General features: G+C 41.0%; 1 protein-coding gene across 1 annotated transcript; it reads left to right on the forward strand.

The window, feature by feature from the left end:
- The first annotated feature begins 294 nt into the window (after positions 1–294).
- On the forward strand, positions 295–24998 carry KLF13 (KLF transcription factor 13). Its single transcript, XM_068144004.1, has 2 exons — positions 295–1348; positions 24550–24998. Exons 1-2 carry the CDS (start codon positions 811–813, stop codon positions 24840–24842), a joined length of 831 nt encoding a protein of 276 aa, XP_068000105.1. The 5' UTR covers positions 295–810; the 3' UTR covers positions 24843–24998.
- Positions 24999–25716: the final 718 nt, after the last annotated feature.

A 25716-nucleotide genomic window follows, 5' to 3' on the forward strand; every position in this document is an offset into this window, starting at 1 on the left:
AGCAACGGCCTGTGAGAAGGGCCGGGACCCTCCTACTAGCACAGCAGCCGAGACAGCTCCAGCGGAGTCGACGTGCGCCTTCCCGCCGGCGGAGGAGTCCACACTCACCGCCCTGCGCGCTGCGGCCCCGTTGGCGCGGCCCCGTTGGCGCGGCCCCGCGGGGTGGCTCCAGGACACGGCGGGGGCGGGGGCGGAGGCTGCTGCACGCTCCCGCGGCGGGCGCCCTTCGCCAGCCAATCAGAAGTCTCCTTTCAGTTGCCGACTGGCGCCCCGCGCGCAGGTCGTGCTGGCCTGCTCGCGCGCGCCGCCAACAGGACCGGCGCAGGGCGTGGCCTCTCCATGACGTTAGGCCCAGATGTTGTCCCAGGCCGCGCCCCCGCGGGGATCCGGGCGACTCCGAGAAACGGTAACGGGGAGCGCTCATTCTACTGTCACAGCGCAATGGAGGGGCTGGGGACACCGCCGCTTTATTGTACCGCCTTCTCGAAAAACCAGCATTAAACCAAACTGCGAGCGACAAGCTGCCAGTGCCAGGGTCTGCCTGCTCTTCGTGGTCTGTACCACTGGACTTCAGCGCCTTTTGGATTCAGGGGCAAGCTGGGTGTGATCGTCACGAGCAAAGTGTGGGCTTGATGGCTGCTAAATCAGCCTTTACTTCTACGGAGAGATCCTAAGAAATAAGAGGGAAAACAATCTGCTGGCATAATATTTTTTAAGAGGGAAAGAGCACTCTTGTAGGTTGGTTTGTTGGTTGTGGGTTTGGTTTTTTTTTTTCCCTTCTGTTTGGATTTCTTTTTAAACTTATGAAAAATGGCAACAGCAGCATATGTGGATCATTTTGCAGCAGAGTGCCTTGTTTCTATGTCCAGTCGTGCTATTATCCATAGCCCCAAAGGGAAGCCTGATCTCCAACCTGATGCAGCAATACCCCCTTCATCAAATGAAGATAAGCGAGAAGTCAGAGAAACCGGGAAAGACAATGGCTCATCATTACTTGTGGTAGCTAGCATTTTAGCAGACCTGAACCAGCATGTCCCAAACTCACCCACTCGGAGGATGGAAAAAACGGAGACCTTTGGTATCACAGAACAAATACACATTTCAATTGCTCCTAAGGAGTTTGGGGAAGAAAGTGTGTCTTCGGTTGGTAAGCGTGGAGGAGGAAGAGCAGCCACACCTACTAGCCTGGCTGCAGTAACTGAGCCAAGCCCCAGACAAAAGAACAAACGCACGAGAAGCTGGACTGACCCTGGATCACCCCAGAAAAAGCACAAATGCCACTATGTGGGGTGTGAAAAAGTTTATGGCAAATCTTCCCATCTTAAAGCTCATCTAAGGACCCACACAGGTTAGTTGAAATCCAGCCAGAGATTTATATGTTACAGCTTGGTTATTAAAATGAATGTTGAAAAAAGCCAAACCCAAACAAACTCCTATTTGGCCACCATTATGATTACACCTCTTGGAACTCGAGCTTGGGAAAACCAAACAACAACAACAAAAAAAAAACCCCAACCCTCTGGGAATAAACCCTTACAGGGCATACATTCAAAGCTAACGTTGCCCTTTTTTTATTACTTAACATCACAGGGAATGGCGTGTGGGTCGTCCATGTGGATTGTACCAAGCTGTAATTTTTAGCTGCTGGCCTTCTTGTTTGATGCGTCTCCTACTTCCCTTTCCAATGCTTCTTTCCCTCCCCCATCTACTTTTTCCTATCCCGTGCTTTACACCAGCTTATCACTTCCCATGCAAGCATCAAGACTCTTGGTATTTTAAAATTAAATATTCTAGAGGCACCTGAATAACTGTGTCTGTTTCTTTCTTTAGCAGACACTTGTGTGAAAGCTAGAGTAGGCAGGAAAGCAGATGAGAGGCTGAACATGAGTCATAAGGAGAGATCATAAATGTAGAGAGGGGAACATGGGCAGTCTCAAAAAAAAGAGCTTTTGGCAGCTGGGCATAACTCATTTCAAACCAAAAAAAACATTTGAATGTAAATACTAACTTGTTCTGATCTGTGTTTAGTGTTTACTTCTTGGTGAGGACTTACCTGCCCACTTTTTGGTAACTATTGTATTTTATGAGATGTAGAAAAGGTGGAAGTCTTGCAAGCACTGTGGAAGTTAACGCACTGCAAGTATTAAGAGGGTCATCTTGAAACAGACCCTATGGCTTGCCAGACCTTGTGCCTCTGGCTGTTGCTGGGGAACAGGATGGCTGCCAGTCAGGCAGCACCAAAAATCGAGGAGACGGACCTCTGCTAAAGGCACTGATCATAACACATATGGTGAGGCACCACACCAACTCGAGCAGGCTTGCGCAAGCTGTTCCATTGAGTAATTTCAGACAACAAATTAGTTTATTAAGCTCTTTGCTCAGTTCATTTAAAAAGGGCCTCAGAACTAAAAAGAGAAGAAAAAGAGCCTCAGAAATAAACATGACTTAATGACTCCTGAACAGTTTTAGTTCAAGGTTGGCAGCCTTACCCGCTCCTGCCATACTTCCTCAGTGTGCCTTTTCCTGCTGCCTTCCCAAGATAAAGCAAGAGCCCTTCTAAATTGAGGCTATGTTTTGCTCTGTGTGGGAGAGAAGAAAGCCCCATCAAGCGTGAGCATATGGATGGACAATCCCCCGTGCCACACAGCCAAAGGAACAGCATGTTCCTGGCACCCCAGGCAGTCTGCCTTGCTTTGCACTGTGTATCTGGCTTTTGCCTCCTTGGGAGTTACGCAGAAAAGGTGCTTCCACTTGGCTTGCAGGGAGTTGTCTCCATTAATTTTCAGTTCTTGTGCTTTCTTATTTCTGCCATTTGCCACTGCCCTAAAAGTGAAAGATAAATTTAGCGATGGTTTTAGGCTCCAAAACCAAGTACAGACTTTAGAAGGGGAGCTCCTTTCCTTGATAAAGAGCGAAGGGCTGGGCGACGTGCGGGGAGAGGCGAGGGAGGGCAGGGCCAGTGGGGAGTGTCGCTCCGGGCTGCCGGCTGCGCCGAGTCATTCGGGGACGCTGGCTTGCCGCCAAGTTCTCTGTGTTTTTTCGTTTCCTCCCCCCCCCCCCCCGCTTTCTTTTAACTCTTCGTTTCCTGTATTTTTTCTAGGTCTGTAGGGCTTAACTGGCTGTTGTTGTAGCTAATGGCACTGAGAGCGTGTGCGTATCTGTGAGAGCTAGAGGAAAAGCGGGGAAGGGACTGGTTTTGCCCTGGGAGTGGCAGGACCCTCGGGGACTACAGCTTCTTTGTGTTTTTGCATCTCGTGTCTGTGTGGGAAGTTTTAAACAAAGCTGCCAAGTTTCCCTCCTCACTGGCAACAGGTCTGTGTCTGTTTGGATAGAGTTTTAAACAGGCTTAAATGCCTCTTAGTCCTCTTGCAGAATGTTTTCTAAGGTGTTTATATTTTTTTCTTAATTATTTCTTTAAAATAACTTATGACAAGCTTGAGAAAAGCTTTTGTGACACTGACTAGGAGTAAAGATAACAGAACAAGCTATAACTTCCAAGACTGGCAAATGTTTGTTTTTACAAAACACATAATGGGGTTTACTGATTTAGAACGAAGGCTTTGGGTCTTCTCTGCTTTCCAGTGGTCTTGAACTAGTTGAGTAACCTGTATACACGGGTCTGCCCGTCTGTTAAATGGATAGGATGATGCCTGTCCACCAAGCAGTGGTGAAAGTACTCCAAGTACACATGCAAGGTGCTTTAAACAGCTTCCCTAGCAACTCCCAAACCTATTTACTAAGAAACAATCAAAACCACTTCTGCTATGGAGTAGAACTTCTTCCATATGCAGTATGACTAGATAAACTGGTATTTAGGGGTGAACTGAAGGCTAAGAACAGTCCTGCAGGCTAGAAGATAACTGATGGTAGTGCTAGGTATAATTTGCATAGTGCAGTTTATGACCTGCTTTACAAACTTGCTCATCACTGTCTGCTACTGTGCTTAGAAACTAAACTTCATGTTTGAAGGAAGGATAGACTAGGTCATTGAGCTTATGCTGTGGCAAAGAGGTACAGGAATCTTCCAAGTACTGTTGGGTCAAATGCCGCCCACATTTGTAGGAACTGAAATTGGCTACTATTTTCCAGCTGTTTGATACCTCATGTGAAATCCTTCTGATTATAGCCAGATCTCAGTGCTCTAATGACCAGAGCAAAAACCATAGTGCAAATGATGCTAGCTATTTTATTTAGAGCAGAAGAAACAAGATGGAACAGCCAAGGAAGCACTGTCTGCCTTTAGTCTTAGGCCCCTGCTCCATGTACACTGTTTAGAATGAAGCTATTAGAACAGAATGTTCCAGAGCAATCCACACTTTCTTGTGTTTGGTACACTAGCAGTTAAGCTATCTCAGCTTTGTGAATGCTTCAGCTTTATTAAACCAAAAAAAACCTTGAACCAGGCAGAAAATGTTAGTTTAGTCACTAAAATCATCGCTGTTCTCTTCACCAGGTTTCAAATCCTTCTCCTCACTCTACGTTTCTTTGAATGTTTATGTTTTCAACCCTACTGTCTCGCTGAATGTCCTGGACTTCAATATGATCATCAGCCACAAAGCCCTTGAAGTTTTAATGTTTACCAGAAGGTTATATTTAGTGTCAGTGGGTAGATGTCAAGTCTAAATTCTTTTCCACTGAGATTCCTGTGGCTCTCAGAAGCTGTGTTATGATCCACAGATGCAGAACCCATTTTGTCCCAGGCTATATTGATCCTAATTGATACAAACATTTTGCTGGCACAACAGTCTTAAAGATCCTTTCTACTCCTGAGAAAACACCTAAACACAAAGGACTTTCAACAACTCACAGGAAAAACCTCTAAGCAGGCTTTCATCGCAGAGTCACTAGGAAGGTTTGGAAAATCTCTGGTATCACTGGACACCTGGCATTGCCCAGGACTGCTGTGTTCTGAGAAGTTGTGGAGAGTCCCGCCTTACTGAATTATACTGTATATTTATATGTAGAGAAAAAGTGACTGGATTTTGGGCAAGGACTACAAGGATCCTGCGTATTAGTCATTCCGCCCTGCCCCCAAATCGCTGTTACCTCTCAAGCTTTTAGTCATCCTCATTAGCATGCCACCATGAATGCAGAGAAAGCACAAAATCAACCTTAATTTAATTCCATTGAAATGTCCTTCTAGACTTACTAGTTCTAAGCAGCGATGCACTAAGCAGTGCATCATTACACAGAAACAGCTTTTCAGTCATCAGAACCAAATGTGTTTGCACAAGTTAGCATAAGCTAAGGAGATGTGGGCACCAGTCTCAGTCTGGAGTCTTACTTTAATAGGAGAATATTACAAGGAGAAACTTAATCTAATGCCTTTTATACCACTCCAGAGAGCAGAGGGAATCAAGGCTGCAGAATCCTTTGTGTAGAGCAGGATGAGATGAGTGGGTACCACTAGTTCACTCCATCCTCTGAGCTGCCAGTTGGGCTGCTTTGGATGCTGGGACTGAATGTGAAGCTGTGCTCCCTCTGAACAGGATGCCAAAGGAAATTGAAAAGGCCTTTCCCCAGTGCTAATTTCCCACAGGCAAGAGTACAGACTAAGTGAATTTGGCCCTCTGCACGTTGCTCAGCAATTTCAGTTTCAGTGGCCAGGCCTCCAGTTTTTAACTTCTGTCATTTTAGTTAGAAACAACTAGCTAGCTCTGCACACCTAACTCACTATCATCAGCATACACCCAGATGATCATAAAGCTCCAGGGTGCCTTTAGGTTATTGTGTCCCATAATGCTCTTCTGCTTCTTCTCCTCTCTGCTGAGTGCATCAAATCTTTTCTCTAAAGTTTTCCTCTGAGATGGGCTCAAATGGTAGCTTCAGAATAGCTTAAAATGTCAATCTTATGAAACAGTTGTATTTCCAGCCTGATCCATAAGCAGTTAAGTAGTTCAGCAGCCTGCTCCTGCCATTTTCTGGTCTCAATCGTCTTTTAATAGGCCTGTATTTTTATAAACAATACAAAACTCCAAAGCATTGTTTTTGTTTGCTCTGAAAGAGCTCTATGACTCCTTCCTTACTTCCTCTAAGAATGTTTCAACCCATTAAATGAGTCACTTGAAAACATAAAAAAACTTCATGTACATCCCTGCCTAAGTCCTCACCCTAGCATGCAATTCTAAAGAGTAAAGTTATTAATTAGAAGCACTGATCCTGAACCTGGCTCTATGTTTGTTGAAGATAACAAATAAGCAGCATATATGCTGTAGATCTTCTAATGTTAAAATCTTTGAAATACATACAGAGCATATATTTTGTAAAAGACTAAGCAAGTTTTAAAACTTACATTTTTCAAAAGGAGTTGAAGTCAGGAAGAAGGGCAGAACTACTACCCACTCCTTTACCTGACTGGTTCAGGACTGAGTAAGAGGGTTCAGTTAATTCAGCTGCAGAAGAGTTAGGCTTAAATTGGTTGCATAGAGAATCCAATTTGCTGACATCATTGGTCCAGTACTAACAATGTGAGAGAATGAAACCTCCTGATTTTTGCACATTTTTGTTTTCTGTGAAAGCCTTCTGTTCCTTCTTTCCCACCCTTTTCCTCCCATCTTTATGGAGATATTAATCATACAGGAGTTACACAAATAAAGCCTCTGATAACAACAGAGTCTAGGCGTTGTAACTAAAAAGCATTTAAAGTAAAGCTGTACTTAATGATTGTCGTAACTTTGATGGAGAGAGGGCCTGCTACAAAAAATACTGTCTTCTTTTTCCCTCTTCATAACTGTTTTTGAAACAGGTAGAATTGGCAGAGTGAAATATTCTCTTCTCCATAATTTCTGAGCCCCTTTCCCTCTGTTTGCTTTTGCTTGAATGAGGAGGGAAGAGGAAGATGACAATCTGTTTGAAAGTCAAGTGAGCATTGCTTTGAATCAGAGTGATACTCATGGTTGTGTTGTGTAGCACTGAAGAATGGCTAATAAACCAAGAAAAAAACCTAAACAAAACCATGTAGAGAAAGAAAAAGAAACAATTTATGACTTCCACAGTTCTTTGGAAAATGCAGTTTGCTGAGACCAAGACAATTACTGAGTCAAGCCTATCTTGGGCAGTGAGTTGTCAACCTGTGATCTTACTGTTGTTGAGCGGAGGGTAATTAACCAAAAAACATCCCAACTACAGTATTGATGTTCCAGTCAACATTATTCAGAGAATATAGTGTTCAGGGACTTCCTTCTCTACAGGGTGAAAAATCTACAGGGAGGAAAATCACAAACTTCCTTTTAGCATGGTGATACTCAGGTCCAGTGTACCTAGACCTATTAATATTGAAAGTGGGTAGTATGGATGGATCATCTTCCAGTTGTTCTCATCCTGGCCACTGGCAGCAGCACTTTTCCATATCAGGAGCAAGACCTAAGTCTTCCAGATAGTTTGGAGTAAACTAGCAAATAAGTTTTATAATGAATGGAAGACTGCAATTGATAGCCGTGTTTGTATTAGAAATTGATCATAGCTTTATAGAAAACCTGTTCTAAATGATCAGTAGAAGATTTTTCTGCAGTAGCACATACTTCTCTGTGGGACACTGGAAAGTATTTGTATGTGATGTGAACTGTGCATAAACAAATCTTTTGTTAAACTGGAGTTCTTTATGAAACAAACTTCATATTGGAACTAATCTGAAAAGAAGGCACCTTTAACTGTTTAAAATACAACTGTTGCATTGTGTTATTGTCTGGCTGAACATGGTTATGGCACGTCTAGAGCAGAAACCTGGAATGTGTTTATATTGGACATGTGGTTTCTAGTTCTGTTTTATAAGTTAAGCATGTTCCAACTTCCCCCCCTGCCCCCTTCCAATCTTGGATCAGCTGTTTGGAAGTCAGTGCTGACAGAGACAAAAAAAAGTACTCTGCTGTTCAAATGGAGGACAATCTTTGAAGGGTCCTTTCTGTAGAATTTCTATAGGTATATTTTTTTTCCTTTGTTACCACTTGGCTTTTATTAGGTAGATTCACATGGGCAGTGAGATCATTATCTTGCTGTGTTCAGTGGAACAATAGTTAGACAATATGGGTTATTTAAGCGCAGGCACTGAAGTCAGACACACATATCCTGTATTTTCCAGGTCTTGCAGATTCAGCAGATCTTACAGGGTCTCTGCTTAATATAAAAGTTTTTAAAAGTTCAGAGTGCCACCGTTGTAGTTGCTGATAGAAAAAATACCTCAGAAGGTGGGGATTTTTCAACCATAACATAAAAAGCACTTACTAATCAGGAACTTGGCACAAGTCAAATGGTATTAAAGTGAGCATATCCTGAAATGACCTCTAGTGCAAGGAAAAGATTTTCTGTAATCAGTTACAGCACTTTTGTAATGCTCTCAGGAATTGCAAGCAAAACATTAGTGACTGGGTATCTGTTGACATTGCAGCCAATAGATCAGTAAGCTATCTTAGATTTATTGCCCACTGTATTTCTAGCAGACTGCTCTCTCTTACTCCATTATAAGTTACATGAGCTTTTGGAGTAGAGGCACCTGAAAACATCACATGGGAGCATTGCATTGCTGCTACAAGTTTTGCAGCTTTATATTTGCTCTGGTCCTGCAGCCATCTAGAGTGTCCCTGCATAGCAAATACATGAGCAGAATGGGTATGTGATTATGTGGCCCTTACTGCCTTTGACAGTAGCTTTTAAAACTAGTTAAGGAGAGTTAATTCCAGAGTAAGATCAGCTCAGGAACAGCAGCAAAAAAAGGATGTATTGTTTTTTTTTAATTAAACAGCTGTCAGTATTTCCACTAGAGGAACTTATGACTGGAGCCAGCTGAGAAGAGTTAGAACATAACAGCCCAGTCCATCTTCAGATGTTTCTTGCAAAATTTTGCTGAAATGGTAAGCTGTTTGTTACTAGATCAGAGAAATATTTGGTTTGCAATCTGGGGATAAGGAAATGAAATTATGTTGCTACAGATTTACATACTAGACCGGGACTTTACAGATTCTTACCCAACCTCACTGCATATGGAGGTTTCCTGTGTTCTTAGCGTTTAGGGTCCTGCTATAACAAATACAAAACAGGGATGCTGCTAAAATCTCACTGAACCACAGACTAGTTCTCATCACATATTGTAGGGGTCTACTGAATTTATACCTTCAATTTCTTCTAAATGCCAGCAGAAGAAATGCTGACTACGATTAACACATGATTGCTTTGGCAGATTTTGATTCTTCTGGTAATTGATACATTTTCAAAGACCAATGTGAATTGTGTGCAGCATTCCTATTCATGTGTGTGAAACTCCTGCTAGAGCACTGAAAGCCCCTCTAAGTTAATGGAAATTTCCATGTGATGTATGTATGTCCATACAATCAGTGCCAAAAAAATGTTGGCAGATGACTAGTCTTATTGTATACAAAAATCCATTTTGTTTTTTAAATGCTGAGAACATGGGTTTTGTAAACTGAATCTCTTAGATACCCCAAAGGATTGCATCTCTATCAGGGGTCTCACTGACAGACTTTTTTCCTCTTTGTGCAGAGATGTATAGTGTTTGCACCTTCTATTTCCCCCATCTTTCATAATTCCTGGAAACAACTGAATTCTTCTCACTGACATTTTAGAAATAATCTTTCTCAGACTGGCAACTTGTGCACCAGATTCTATCCTAAATAGAAGTGTAAGCAAATGCTTTGGAATTTATGGATGCCCTTGCATAGTATTATTAGCATAAATACACCTGCAAGAAATGGACTTCAAAGATGACTTGTTCAACAAATGGCTGAACAGATGTAGACTTCGGTCATGGAATAAAGTAATTCCATACCATGGGGTTAATAGATGCTATGGTATAGACTTTCCCTCCAGGTAATCCCCTCCCTTTTGTCTTTAGAATAAATACTCTGTCATTGTCTCTAATAAGAAAATGTTCAAATCTCTTTTAAGCATAGAATTTTGTGTTGCATTTGGAAAGAACCCACTTCTTCTCTGCACCACTTGCACATATAGTAAGCATTGCATTGATAATACACATAAAGATGTTTTGGCACAGTTAAAGATCACGTATGGTGAGCCCTAATTCTGATTCTGTTCCTCCTTCATGATCTGTCTGGGCTGGGTAGATTATCTCGGCATTGCACAACCAGGGGTAGAGGCTGCCTGGAGGGAGGATGCTCCCTCTCCTCACTATCTCTAGCTCTTACCTGCTCTCAGAATGGCTGATAGTATGAAAGAGAAAAAGAAGTTTTCAAATGGCAGACAGTTGCAATAGCTGCCCAAGTTTGTATAAGGTCCAATACAGCACCTTTAAGAGGAGAAATATCAGAATTCAGAACAGTTTTAACAGATACTACTGAAGGTATTTTAGAGTTTGACATCTGTCTATGGTGTTCAGACCCCTTACTTCACTTTATCTATGGTACAGATCCCACATAATCTGCAAAGTCTTAAATCAAGAGAACAGTTGAAGAGCACTGTGATGTGTATACCACAAAAACATGTTTAAAACTGCTAAAGGAAAAGGGAACTTTACCCAGACATAGCAATACCTTTGTAATCCTGACAGTGACTTATGAAAGACCTATAGAAGCACAGATACACTAGTGGGAGTGTAGCTGAATGTTGTTGGAACACAATGCTCCTCACAGTGTGTTCTACTACAGTTATAGTCCAAAGTTTTCTTAACATCTGCAAGTGAGTTCATCTATCGCTCATGATCAGGTAATTATCTGTGCTGAAAAGCTCTTTCAACATTTTTCTACTTCTTTCCTCTAGCTTGAGTGAGCTTTGTTGTGTTTGCCTCTCCTTTCAGTCTGTAGGACAATATCATTAATGGCACCATCTCATTGACCAAATCAGACACGATGTAAGACAGCATCTGTTGGAGCTTGGAGTTTAAATGTAGAAGTCTTAACTTCTGGAGAGCTGTTTTAATTAACAAGTCTCATTGATCTCTTCTGGAGAATGAGATGGTCCAGCAGGTTACAGTGTTATCTTCGCTGTAGTAGGCAAACATTGTACAACAGCTGGTAGAAATGCGTTACTATAAGCCTTGTCCCAAACTTCTACAACTGAGAAACATATAGATGAAATGTGTTTAGGAACATGATTGTCAGATACCTTATACTGTCTAAGGTGATAATTTATGAAGCTCACATTATATAATGCAGACAATGCTGTAATGAGAAACAGCTTTTCAACACTGCTTGTCAAAGTACAGATGTTCAGTGTTTTCTAAGCAAAGTTTCAAGCAATCCCAAAAGAGGACACAAAAAGAACAGAACATTTTGTCATTCTGTTTCTTATCCTGGCTTCAGTGTATGGAATTGACAAATGTTTCTGGTAAATAGTATGGACTTAAGCAAACCTTTCTTTTCTCTCCAAGTGTAAGCTCTCGCCTGACTCACACCACCCTAGAGACCATTAGCTGACATTGCTTACAGGTGAAAAGCCGCTTAGAACTCACCTGTTTTGTCTGCATTTCTGCATGGGAGGTTTTTAGAGCAGTGTTGCCTGTGGAGAAATCAATTACCACTGACCTTTTCAAACCAACAGAATCGCTGTAATGAGACACTACATTAAAGCTCCATCTTCCCGTCAGTATTCCTTTTCCCTTCCTCATCATTTACACTGAGATTGTTTAGTAGGCCACTCTTAATTCCTAGAACTTTTAGGGCTGTATAACATAAAAAATAAAATAAAATCTTAGTTCAGCTTTTAACTGTGCTTGATAGGATAATAAAAAGACTTTGAGTATTTTCCTTCCTGTTAGTCTAACATCAAACTTCTCAGGTACTGTATAACTGTTTTCTCAGCGGTGTAGTTGTAAAGAGGCTGTAGCATGCTCATGGATGCTCTGCAAGTTCTGTTGCTGCCCTTATGAAGAAATTACTGTGCCAGCATGCTTTTCATTTGAGTACATTAGTTGCAGTTTCAAGGACAAACACTAAAATTAACAGTAAGCTCTACCACACAACTGTTTTTCACTTGGAGATCAGACCACCTTTGAGTTTTTTAAAAATATCTGATTATTTTAAAACATATAAATTGTTCTAAGTTCCTAACTCAAGCTTGTGTTTGACCCTTTTGATTATAAAATAGTGACCATTTGTACAGAAATCCACTGACAACATAGTACTTAGTGAATAGTCAACTGCAATCCTTCCAGCTTCTGTGTTACTTTCTGTGTGGACATTTCTTGTGTCTAGATCCTTCTGCCGTATATTAAGGCATGGGAACAGGTTCTAGCTGCCTCACTGAGAGCAGTAAATTTATTCTAACAGCATGTACAGCCTTAAATAATAAAACAAAGGGGTTACACTGAAAAGGTGATTTACAAATCTGGATCTGTGGGCATGCAGACAGCATTGTGTATACAGCCTTTCAGTGCTGAAGTTGTCACCTGCAAAAATTGGTACATACATACCTGTTTGTGCGCAGTGTCACGATGTAGTATTTTCCTAAGACTAAGCTTTTTGCTTATTTGTTCACTGCTCAGCAAGAGTAACAGTCCTAAGCTTGAGCTGTAAAAACTTTCCAAAAGAAAGTAAAAACAAGTTTCAAAGAATTGGCTGAAATTCAAGGTCAAAGTACTTCATGCATCATGTCATTTGTAGGAATAATAAACTGTTCTGTTTGGCACCATCAGGCTGCAACTTCAATAGTCAGATCATCTCAATCCCCTAAATCAGGATATAACACAAGTCATGAAGTTGCAATTCCTGTTTTCTTTGGTTTTATTTACAGTCAGTCTGTTGTAAGAGAATCTCCTGATTACTCAAGTTTATGAACCTTGCTGTTCTACATACTGCAGTTCCTGAATCCCAGCCTGAGACTCCCCATGGCTGCCAGAATTGTGCTCCACAGGAGCTAGGAATATGGACAGGAAGTCAGGTTCACATAGTTTTGTAGTTCCCAGATTTAGGACTAGGATTGACCAGTAGTCCAAATGAAAATAAGAACAGCTGGGAGCCTCCATGATCTTTTTCAAAGTAAAAACTGTGTTCTCTGCATTGGATTTTGGAGCTACCCTGCAGACTTACTTGGCTGGGATATCTTTTAGAATGTCACAATAGGAGTTTGAAGTAATGTGCGTTTCCTTTTCTATTTTACATAACTTTCCCACCACAGGAAGTGTGCCCTGAAAAATCTTTGGCCAATAGTAAAATACTTTATTTTGCAGCATATTTCATTTGCTCCTCTGCTTTGGACATGGAAAGTGTGACTAGCTAGTTTCCTGCATACACAAGGGAGGAGGTGCACCACCTCAAAAAGGCAGGAAGGCCTTCAGGTTTCCTCTCCTCACTCCAAAGAGCAGGCCTGTTAGAGGGCAGGCCTGCTCACCTAAATGAAGTGTAGCAGAGCATGAATAAATGTGTCTGAGGCACTAGTAATTTATATTTTGGCAAGTAATAGGGATCTTTCTACTACAACTTTTCTACCTTTACAGCACCTGCATTTTTACATGATATATATATGACCTGTACAACTTAAGAGTCTGCTGTGGAATCACTTGCACAGTAAAATGGTTTACATGTCAAGAAGCTTTTAAAGTACTTATGGAGAAAATGGTGGCTGCTAGGCAGCCCTTCTAGCATGATTCATATGTACAAGCCACATTTTGTAGTGACACATAACTGGTTTTAACACTAGTCTGTTCTGTAAAGGCAAGGAATGAAGACATGGGTGCGGCATGCGAGGAAAAACAGTTATAGCTGATTAAGAGGCCATGCTTACACAGGTATAGTTTGGCAAATTTCAATATAGCAAAGATCTTCCTTTCAGTACTACTTCAAGAAAGGCAAGTACTCAAAGTAGTATTTCCTTTAGGAAAAAAGAATCCAGTTGATTTTTGTACCTGAGAGTCACTTCAAAAGTATAGAGAGGTGTTTTAAAAGTTCTATATACCAAGATGCCCTTGACAAAGTTGTCTTTGGAATACGTCAGTGTTGTACTTGAGAGACCAGCTTTTCAGTTATGTTTCACATTCAGTCATACTCAGATAAATAGCTCCTGACTCCTCCACAATCACATACTTCATTCATTCATTTCCAGCACTCACCATGGCCTCTCTCCTATGCCATGACCCCACACATCAGATGCAGCTGGTGAGGCCAGTCTCCCTAGTGACCCTGCACCCAGCTGTCCTGCAAAATGATCATAAACCATGGAGAGACTGCGGGAGCAGAGCTGCACCTAGGGTGAATTAATACTGTGGGTGTTAATGCTTAGAGAACCAGTGCTTTAGCAGCGATTCTCCTCCTTTGTAGTCCAGTAGAACAGCCTCTCCTCTGTCACAGGATGTGATGGGGAGATGCAAAATAAACTGGGACAGTGTTGTCAGAATAGAAGATATCGATGAGACTTGCAAGAGCTGAACTGCAAATACAGTCTTTTGCAAAAACAGATGTGCTTTAAAAGCACATTAGAATACAGCTGCTACAGAATTTGAGTCCATTATTGAAAATTAAAATCTGGACCCTGGCTTAAACAGGAAGTGTGGCTTTACAATCTGGGCAAAAGACTTTGGAAGTGTATGCAATGGATGTACGCGTTTATGCTTTGAATGGTAGCTGCCTGGTGTCAAGCCTATAAAACTACTTTCTAGAGCTGCTCCCTAAAGCTGGATGCTCCATATGGTTAGGGGTTGCTGCTGCTTGTAAACTGCTTCAGCACCACCTTGCTCTCTGGCACAAGAATTCATCCTGAATGTGAATAAAAATAAGAGGAAATTCCCACTCCCTCTGTCCTCCATACAGTTGCAATAAACCCTCAGTATCAGATTTTTCAGTCAGCTTTACAACTTCAGCTGTATTTAAAAATGCTGAAGTCCCAAGTTTCATGCATACTGTGTTACCGTGAGCTTGTTGATTAAACAGTTCAAAAGTTCACAAGGAGAAATTTCACAGCTACAGCCAAAGACAACTTTACTAACTTCTGTTTGCTTAGCTTCTAACAAAATGAAATTTCATCCTGTCCCCAAATCCTGGTAGATGCTGTGCACAGAAAATGTCACAACTTACCCGCAGTGTCTATTTGTGCCAAAGTACGTGGACTTCAGTTGGAGGGAGATGACATTCAACATCTTCTAGAATTCAGATAAATAAAGTGCAGGTTTCAATTTAGATGAATAATCCTTTAGTCTGTTATTTTGCATAGCAGGACAACCTTTCATTAATTTGATAAGCTTTGCTTTTACAAGCACTCTTCTGTTTTAAGTAAAATAGAATAATAAAAAATCATTGATATGTCAACAATGAAGACTGGTTCTTGGGGTCTTGGATTTCTTCTTTGCAGTTATTCATGCAAGTGCTGGGTAAAGATAATAGAACCAATTTCTCAATTACAGCGTGAAATCACCCACAATTCACCAGGTGAATATAATTACCTATTCAACTGGTCTCCCACTTAAAGCATTGCAATTGTCATGCCAGAGGTCAGGAACATTACCTTGCAAATTTTTTTATGGAAGCCACCACAAGGATTATGAGGCAGACTTCCATTGAAAGCAGTCAAAATCACTGTGTTCATCACAGAGAGGGATGGTTTGTGATGTTTTGGTTTGATTTCAAACACTTTTGCAATACAAACATCTTCTTTTTCAAGGTTTTATGTTGGTCTAACTTTGAAGTTCCTGCCTCCCACAATGACCAGAACTCAGATAAATTTAAACTTAAGACTATCTAAGTAAGCAAAGTAGAATTTTCCAACTAGATAAAAGCATTTTTGGATAGAGAAAGAAGACCTTTGGATTCTTAGAAGGGCAAGGAACAACCTGTGTTCCATACTGAAGGCTGAGGAAAGATAAGTCATGACATTGATCAGAAAAAAAAGCAGTTGTTTGTGGAGGTACATCCACAAGAAAATCTCTGAAGAAACAGTTATGACATTTAGAAGGCATTAATTTGCATTTTTTGTTCCTGACATCTGACCCATGAGTACCTACTGGTGAATTCTGCTACACGTAGAATGTCTCTGTGTAAAGACCACATTGCGGGGAATGAATGGCTTGACGGTTAGCCTGTCATTTCTGTGAGGATGCAAGCTTAGATTTCAAGAAGAGACAGCACAGACTGGAAGAAGAGAGGGAAGTATCCTATAGTGAGCGTGCAGTCTTTGTTTTGCACTGTGAGAGTGGGCTGGAGAAAGTATGCCAAGGAGTATAATACTCTAGAGCTCCCATGGAACTGCAGTCAGATGTCTGATCTGGAGCTGTTTTGAGTTTGAAGGGTGGTCTGGGTAACAGAGTGAGCAATTCTTAGGTAGCATGGGAAAGATCCAGCAGCAGTTTTTAATGGAAACCTTGTGTTTCCATTGGTACCTTAAGTACACATTCCCTTTAGACACATTTGGTTCAGTTGTATCATCTATGGATAAGATTTTTTCCCCTCCTGGAGGAGGGAGAATCAAGCTTGGGGAGTTTTCTTTCTTGGCTTCAGTTACTGTCTGCATAACATTGTCATTAATCACTTTATTTGCTCTAACAAAAGGCAAGTGGTACAGCCGAAATCATCAGCTTGTAGCAGACAACAAATCATCATTCTAGCATGCTAGAACAGAAGTAACACAAGAGGGCAAATGACTAACCGAGATCTCACGTATTCATCAGGTCCACACTATTTCCAAGTTTTAACTGGCTAAAACCACTATTTATTATTTCACACATTTGGAGAGCCTTCCTCTAATTTCATGTCACTTTAAATGGTTTGAATTGGCTCATTAACGTGGCAGAAAAAGAAGACAATCCCACGGACCTCAGTGATGTTAGTCTCTGACTTATACTGAAGACATAAGCTTTGTATGTTAGGAATTAAGGAAGCCCCTTAAACAAGTTTTTGGCTCAAGGCAAGAATTCTAGGCTGAAATTCCTTTGCTGGGGTGATGCAATAGGTCAGATTTGCTGATTAGCACTTACATTTTTTGGTTTTGCAAATCCAGTATTCTTTTGAGGTATACTTATCAAAAAGTGTAATTGACCAAATAGAAAGGGGGGGGAAATCCCCCATCTTTTAGTTATGTCAATCAGAAATACATGATTTATGGTGGGTTTTAAATCTATTTTTTATTCACAACAGAGGTTTCAATAACCATCCTCCTTTCTTACATTTATAGATCTGAGTAGAGCAAATTAGAGAAATACAGCAATTAAAGGGCTACTCTACTAGGTGTGAGAGTCCCCTCTTTGCAGAGTCTGCTACTTCAGTGTGGTTTGGAAGTGACACATAGCTAAGACACATACTCTTCTCCCCAGAATTCATCACTTAATCATTTCAGCATAACACGATTTAATTATCTTACATTTAAATGCAAAGTCAAAGGGTCAGTTATTGATCTCCATTCCTGGGATAAGTCACAGCAGAGACAAAATCCAGTGAAAGTTGCAGGTCTTTTAAATTAGGGGCAGTTCAGCTGTTTTACTGAGCACTACTCTAGGATTTAATGCCTCAGAGAAAAGAGGACACAGAGTTTTTGTCCTACTGAACAGAAATTACATGCAGCAATTGCAGGTGCTTAATTTTGACAGAAACCCCGACATTTAGTTTGCATTGGTTTAAAACATAAGCATTTTTTGACACCAAGGCTGGTTATTTCCATTTTTCAAGAGCTAGGCCTGTCATTGGTACTCAGTAAAAGAGCTTTACTCACTGATTCCAGCAGCAGAGGGGAGAAAATGCTTTCAGAATAGGCTGTGGCAAAAGTCCATGTAAACAAAGGCATTGCACTTAATGGAAGCACAATCGATAGGGCAGACAAGGTCCCTTCTAGTTTGCACACTCATCTAGACACGGAAGATGTCTCTGCTAGGGTAGAATGAGTTTCCAGCCTCATGGGTATCTTATTGCCTCAGATCTTCTTTCCTTGGACAGGAGGTCTTCATTTTGATTGTGTGTCAGAACTTACGAGAAAGAGAGTGAAATGGTGAATGTTAAACTTCAAAGCTATGACAGAATCAACAAAAGAGCAGCATTAGGTAACAATGATAAATCCATGCAGAACTGTAAGGAGATTTTTACCTCACCTTTGAAATTGCAGGCATTGTAAACACCATCTCATAAAATTGTGTAAGGTGACCATTTTTCTGGCTGATAGATCCCTACCTGTGTAAGAGGTAGCTGAAGTTTTGATTACTCACAATTTCAATATGAGGTTGCACTGTACTGATTTAAAGTGCAGTTACATGGCAAGACTACAGCAAATATGACAGGAAAGAGTTCACTGACAAGTAGCCTTTTATGAAGAACAGAACTTTATGTCAGTTAAATCTAGCAAATTGTTTAGGCTGATTGTTATTTTTTTTTAATCTCAGAGAAGTTGTGTGTTTCATTGATTCATTTTAGATGAACATTAACACTGCATTGAAAATCTTCAGCACAGATAAAGTGAGAACTAAATGGGACTCAGACAGGAGTGAATGTGGTAGGCAGAAAATTACTTAGTAAACATAAGAGGTTCAGATTTCAGATTCTTAATTCACTGTGTAAAAATTTGTGATAAAGCCCATGGGTGTTTTAGAAGTGCTAATCTACAGAAGCTCACACAGAGCAGTTCAGCTTGGGCATCCCACTTTGAAAAGGGATTCATTAAAGCCATGGAATGCATATTTTAAACAACAGAAAGATTAGGAGATGGAATGACCTGGGGAAAAAAGAGGGGGAAAAAAGCCTAAAAAGGCTAGAATGAATCTGCCTAGACAAAAGCAAAGCAAATGTGGCTGATAAAAACATAGCTAAGTTACTAAAATTATTATAAACCAAGATTTAAGACATTATTAACAGGTTTGAAATAAAGGCCTAGAATATTATGGATAGAATGTCATCTGTTCAGGAAACAAGAGTGAGTGGTGGTATCTTAAGAAGGACCAGATAGCCACATGGAACATACCAAATGAGTTAGTTTTGTTGTTGGGTATATCTGACTGTGGTTAAGACTAGGGGAGGACTTTTGAACTACTTAGACTTCTCTAGCATTGTAACCATTAGAGTATCTGAATGTGTGCATCATTTGCTATTTGAGTTGTTCTAGTTAGCTGTGGTGATAGAGATAAGTCACACCCTGTAATCTTTGCTCCCAGATGAAGCAATACAAACATTTCCAGAGCAAACAGCAACACACATTCACTTAAAATGTAAATTTACTGCTTGGAAATTCACCTTTGGAAAAGTATTCAAATATGCCTAAGTAACTCAATGAGTGTATTAAGGTGCAGAAAATAAACCAAGGATTAAAATAATGGATATTTTGGTAGCTGTTGTAGCTTCTGCTCAGTAATAGTTTCCTGTGCTTGCTTGAAACATAAATTCCGGTAATTTATCAATTTACCCACTGAATTTGTTAAGATTTAAAGTCCCTAAAAAGAGGTTATATCATAGATAATGAAAATAGCAGGAATATCCATGCTTCTCTCAGCAGAGACTAATGCAACCCAGCTCCTTGTTGCTGTGTGTCCTAGGGGCCTGGAGCAGTGTTTTGTCCCAGTGTCCAGTAACATGTGAACTTTGCCTGAGGTTTTTCTTGGATCTGGATGTTTGTACCACACTCCCGTATTTCTGGTGTCTAGTGACAGTCAAATGTACCCCATAACTTTTCTTTCCACTAAGAACACTACCATAATGTCCTTCTTTTCTTGGAACTAGTCAAGCTTAATATTGCTGAATTCTCTACCTCTATTAGGTATGGCTGAAGATCGGCAAGATACTCAAATACACAAAAGGGGATGCAAAAAACCATGATCCCATTTGTCTTGTTTGGTTCTGAAGCATCACCCCCACAGTAATTAAATCTAACTGGTTTCAGTTTATAGACATTTGGAATGGCGAGATTTTGAGGCTTTGGAATATTTTGATCCCTTTTAAAACACTTGATAAGGAAACTACCATTTGTCTGCTATCAAAGCCATACATTATCATCTCTTGGGTTTTTGGCTATGCAAAAAGGGTGGTTTATAAACGTAAGAATAATGGAAAAGAAAATCTTCATAAATACATACCAGTTCCAATGAAGGATGACCTTTTCTCTCTCTTTTATTTAAAAAAAAAAAAAAAGAAAAAAAAGAGAGAAGTCAATTTCAAGAAACATAGTCTGCTTGGCTGAATGTTTTTTCCCAGGACAGCACTTCCTCTCTTGGAGGAAGGCTGCTTCAGTCACATCTCTGTTCAACTGCCTGCTCCTCATCCTCCCCACACAGCCTGCCAATCTGTGTTTCCAAATATATCCTTAATTATGTATATGAAAATGTAGAAATACAAAAATAGCACAGGCAGGTTTTTAGTCTGTTTTCATAACTACATACAATGCTGTTCTGCAAAGCAGCAGAACAGATTGAAGATCACAGAAAACTGTTTATGGTTTACTGTTTCTGGTTTTGCAGGCACTCATGGAATTTCCAGGGTTCAGCTTTCTTTGTTCCTGCATGGCCTTGGCATAAGCTTAAAGCTGCTAACGTCATGTGCAGAGCTCCTCCATGAGTTACATTGAAAAAATAGCCCCTGATACATGGTTCAACTTAATGCTCTTCTCTGTAGGGCAGTGAGTATCACGTTTCAAATTGTTCAATGGCCTAATCTTCACATTGTAATTCTGGAAATGTTTGGTGTCACAGGTGTCTCAACCTCTCAACCTGGTGAAAAAGGAAGCAGATTATTCCAGGATCTATACAAGAGTGCCACTGTATAGGAAAGGTGTTTTTAAAAGTATGTGGATTGAGGTAAAGTCAAGACTGCAGTAAAAATACAGCATAAATCAAGCTCAGTAGACACCAGATCTGGTTCTGCCATCTCTGTAGTTTTTCTTTCCAATAACTACATGGTTGCCTCGATATACAAAATGATTAACAAATAGAGATTAATACAAAGGAGATTAATATCACAAGAACAGGGTGGCTCTACCTGCTTCTGAATCCCTTCCAACAAGAGATGCATTTTCTTTTTTTTTAATGCTGTTTTATAGCCCAGGCAACTCTATGTTCCTTTTGCAGTCTGCTCTGGCAGACAGTATAAACAGCATGAGTAGCTAGGTCTGTGCCACTGAAATGAGTTCAGAAGTCAGTGCACCTGCACATCTCACGTACTTGCACTCAGTGAGCACAGCAAGTTCCTTAACACAGCTTTACACACATTTTTAGTTTGGACTGGGTGGAGTTCAAGAAGAAGCCAAAAATGTTCTTCCTTGTGTAATTTTCAGTTAAGATCAGTCAAATTTAAACCTTGGATGTGATGTTTTTCCATCAGCTTGTGTAATTCTAAACATAAGTTACGTGATGTTATGTGCTCTGACAAAGGAGCTAGAAAGGTCACAATTCAGTGGGATTTGGAATGTGGAAAGCCAAACCTGTTTAAAATTGTAATAAAAGTATTACACAACGTTCCTTATGTTTTAAAGGCATCTCTTGCCTCTCTCTCTGAAGGGTAAAGAACCCTCAGCTGCTTTTTGATTCCCTTATTTTCAGGCATCTTTATCTTTTGGAGACTTGCCCCTCTGAAACCTGCTAGTGCTCTGAAACCTGGCTCACAATGCATGAAGCTATTGCCACTGCCGAGGCATAGCGTTGACTCACGCGTGCTGGATATTTCCTGTCATATTTGGAGTATTTGACAACATTTCCCTATTAACTTACAGAATCAGACTCTACAGTCATTGTGTAAAGGTAATATTCTGACTTCAGCATTGCCTAAAATGGAGCTTGAAATCCTTATTGTGTTGTGTGCAGCCACTTTAATGGTGAAGGCTCTGTGTTGAGTACGTGTCCATGGGTTACTGCTTGTGCAAGAAAGTTGTACTGTGGCTGCATGATCCCTAATGAGATTTGGCAATCAAGTCATATAATCTCTCATGCTGTTGATTGTTTTACTGCCAGTAAAAGGACATTTATATAACTTACCTGCACAGCAAACCACATCCTGTCTGTTTGAGAGATGAGACTGATGACAGACTGTGGATCTCCACACGTGGATTTGGAACAGCAGCTAGGTCTTGTCTTAATTAATACCCCGCAGCAACTCTGCTCCAGACTGTGTACTAATTTTTATATGAACAGTAATGACTTTCATATCTTCACACAAGGCATCCAGCATTTCCTCACAATACAGCTTTTCTTTGAGTTGGTATTGCTAAACCTCAAAGTTGGGAAGCACTCTAGGGAACTTGCTGCCACTATTAGGCTGATGCCAGCTGTCAGAGAGTGCATGGAGGGGAAAACCCACTTGGCCAAAAAACACAAGGCAACTACCAAGAAGATACCAAATCAAGAGTAGGGAGGACCAAGGGGAAAAAATAGTTCCTAGGAAGGAGGAGAACAGTAGAGAAATAGTGGAAGAAAGGCCACATTTTCTTTGGCTCACCACCCAAATCATCACCAATATCAACAGCATCAAATCAGGCAGGTGAGTAGGAACCTTCAGATCTGATGGGCAGTAAGGAAAGGGAGAGATAAGTTGTGCAAAACCCTCATCACCTGACTGTTAGTACAGGGTAACACAGATCTTACATAATTCCACTCCAGAACTTCTTCCCTTATTGGGAACAGGACTGTCATGCCTACTTCTGGCTACCAAATGCTAGACATAGAATTAAAACAAACAAACCAACCAACCAAACCAAACCAAAACCATGCTAACTAATCAGCAGAAAAGGTATCGTTTTCTTTCTGCTTAATAGTGTTGTCAACAGCCGAAGCAAAACAGTTAACTTTGCCTTCCTTGTGTGGAAGCAGTACTTTCATGGGACAGTCCTACTTAAGAGCAGTTACTGATATCATTTATACTCAAAACAAACACAGAAAATTAACTTGGGTGACAGAAACATCCAAAGGCCATTGCCTTACCAAAAACTGATGACATGGCCCAGGGATAAGACACTTAAATTCTGTAGGCCAGATCTAGAGGTCAGATTATGCTTTATTGCCCTTCTTCCCAAGAATGTCCCAGAATCTTCACAGAATTATATTTGTTGTATGACCAAAACACAGGGAGAAGACTAGTGAATCAGGTCACTCAATAGGGATGAGCAGCTTGTCGCACCGCAGCCAGAAGTGCGTCTCACAACAGATGACTGGATATGTGACAAACAGCCAAAAGACTTTTGTTTCCCATTTCTATCAGCAGACTGACAGTTTGCAGGAGAAGGCTGAGGAAGACACTAGAATGGTTTTGCATAGGGTTTTTTAAAGTGATGAAACCATATCCACTAAACCAGTTGTTGTTGGGTTTATTCTTACAAAATCTGTGGGGCCCTAGAATTTTTAAGCTTTAGTTCAGTGGAAGCAAACTGTTCCTCCTAGCTGCCTTTCATGGATCACTTTCTCCAGGGGGATTGTTCATTTATTTATTTATTTATTTGGTGCAGTGTGTGGAGAACCTTTATTTCTCACTTTGGCACAGAATGTTTATAGCCCCCTGGGCTCCATGAACTGGCTATTCAGGATTAGAAAGACTAAGATTAGTGCAATAGGAAGTTATAAACATTTTAACTACAAAAAATGCTAAGTCTGTTTATTCACAAAAGATTAAGATGCTCCAGGTTAATACCAAATAATGAGCTTCTGACTCAGTAAGAACCAAACCAATACACAGAAGTAGACAACAGCACAATAGTTTGATATTAATTTTTAACAAAAGGAGGCTCTAAGGAAGGCAGTAAAAAGTACAAGTAGCTGGCAGCTATGGACCATGTAGCTGGGTGGTGAAGCTGGGAATATACTGCAGATACCCATCTACCCGACAACACCACACCTCTCTGCCACCTCTGCTTGCCTCCAGTGCTTGAGCTTCTCAGGCTGCACATCTACCACTGCACCTAAGTGTTGGCCTCCAGCACAGCCATGAAATAGCACAAGCATCTGTCCCTGTGGGAGGCATTTTCCATGTCTGAGGTCAGCTAAGAAGGGCATCAGGTCACCAGACTGCTGTTTCTTTGAGCTTATTGGTCCTGTCTTAAGTGTAACAGGTCAAGGGTCATAGGTTAGCTACTGATAGAAGGTTGCTGCTTTCCATACAGCATATTGTTAAAATACAGTGCTCTCTGCCTCACTGCTAAATGAGACTTAAGACAGGGAACATAGGAAACCGCAGTACCCCTGTGGCAAACACAGAAAACACAAGCATGGCTGTGGAGAACACACGTGAGAGCCTCATATCCAGTGCCTCAGTACTACCATTTTGCATATGCACCATAATTGTTTTTAAATAGCTGAAGAGAGAGATTTCATTACACCTTCCAAACTTTGAGTCAGACAGATGCAGGGACAGCTTGGAGGAATAAGTGAATATTATCACAGTATCACCAAGGTTGGAAGAGACCTCAAAGATCCTGCAGCTCAATATAGTCCAGGCCAGTGGACTATATATGAGATAAGAAATGTAACATCCAGGAAAAGTGTCAGGAGTCTAGTTATCAAATATGGTATCACTGGTTCTATTTACAGTCCTTTTTAGTGGGTTGGGTTATCATAGTAGCCTTCTCTCTGGCAGAGAACAACACTTTCTCCCTACAATCAGTTCCAAGCCACACCTGCCTTGCTCCCAACCTTTTCATTTTCATTTTGGCCTACAACCCCCCTGAAGGCACTGCTGTCCCTTCTAACTGTGCTGTGCTTGCCTCCTGCAGGTGAACGGCCTTTTGAATGCAACTGGCAAGGGTGTAACAAGAAGTTCGCTCGCTCCGATGAGCTGGCGCGCCACTACCGCACTCACACTGGAGAAAAGAAGTTCAACTGTCCCCTCTGTGAGAAACGCTTCATGCGCTCTGACCACCTGACAAAGCACGCCCGGCGCCACGCCAACTTCCACCCCGGCATGCTCAAGAGGCGCAGTGGAAGCAGCTCGAGAACAGGGTCTGTCAGTGACTACAGCCGCTCAGATGCCTCCAGCCCAACGATTAGCCCTGCCAGTTCCCCATAGTCCTACCTGCACTGGATGTCAGCACTTTGCCTCTAATACCTAACGTGGAGTTTTGTTTGTGTTGCACACATTGAAAAAACTCTGTCGCTTCCCCTCCTCAGTTCCCCACCTCCCTTTTTAAAAACAAAATCAGTAAATAGCTGCCTCCCACTGCAATTTCCAGTCAGATTGTCTTTACCCAACCACACGAGTGGCTGTTCTAACCTCATGGACAGACAGACTTATGTGATACTCTTAGTGACTCCTGCTGTCTCAATATTTCATACATTTTTCAACCATTTACAGATCCTCTTGATTGTTCTTTGTAAGAAAATGAGAAAATCTTAAAAAAAAGAAAAAAAAAAAAGAAAGACCCCCACTTAATTCACCTCAGGTGTCAAAGTAGTTTTGTAAGACCGGATTGCACAACATGAGCATACACACACTTACAAATCAACTGTGTTGGATTGTGTCCCCCTTCTCCTTTCTCAGGGATGGATATTTATGTTACACAATAATTACAATGAAGACACACCCTAACTGCAGCCTTACTCTGCAAATGTGTTTGCACTCAGAAGCTTTTTGTTAGGCTCTTTCACACACTGGGGAAAAAATAAAAACCAAACAACACAAACCACAAAGCAGTACTGGAATGTAGTGCCAAACTCTCCCATTGTTTGCTTTCCTGATTATATACCTGCATTGGGGAGTGTCCAAACAGCAGTCTTGTCTGTCTTCAAGCTGCCCTTGTGCTCTGTGTAGCAAGCCGTCTTTTCACTTCATGCTGAAGATGCTCCAAAACCAACTCCCTATTGCAAAAATCTCTGTGAGGTTGATAAACTTGTTTGTTTGTTTCATGCTAGGTAAAACTCTGAGAAAAAAATCCTAAACAAGA

This window comes from Melanerpes formicivorus, unplaced genomic scaffold (genome assembly GCF_026170545.1).
Source record: "Melanerpes formicivorus ecotype bairdi unplaced genomic scaffold, bMelFor1.0.p_v2 SCAF_10, whole genome shotgun sequence".
In the NCBI taxonomy this organism is placed as follows: Eukaryota; Metazoa; Chordata; class Aves; order Piciformes; family Picidae; genus Melanerpes; species Melanerpes formicivorus.

Coding starts and splice junctions, on each gene's coding strand:
- KLF13 (XM_068144004.1), top strand. CDS start 811: ATGGCAACAGCAGCATATGTGGATCATTTTGCAGCAGAGTGCCTTGTT. Junction 1,349..24,549: donor TCATCTAAGGACCCACACAG/GTTAGTTGAAAT, acceptor TGCCTCCTGCAG/GTGAACGGCCTTTTGAATGC.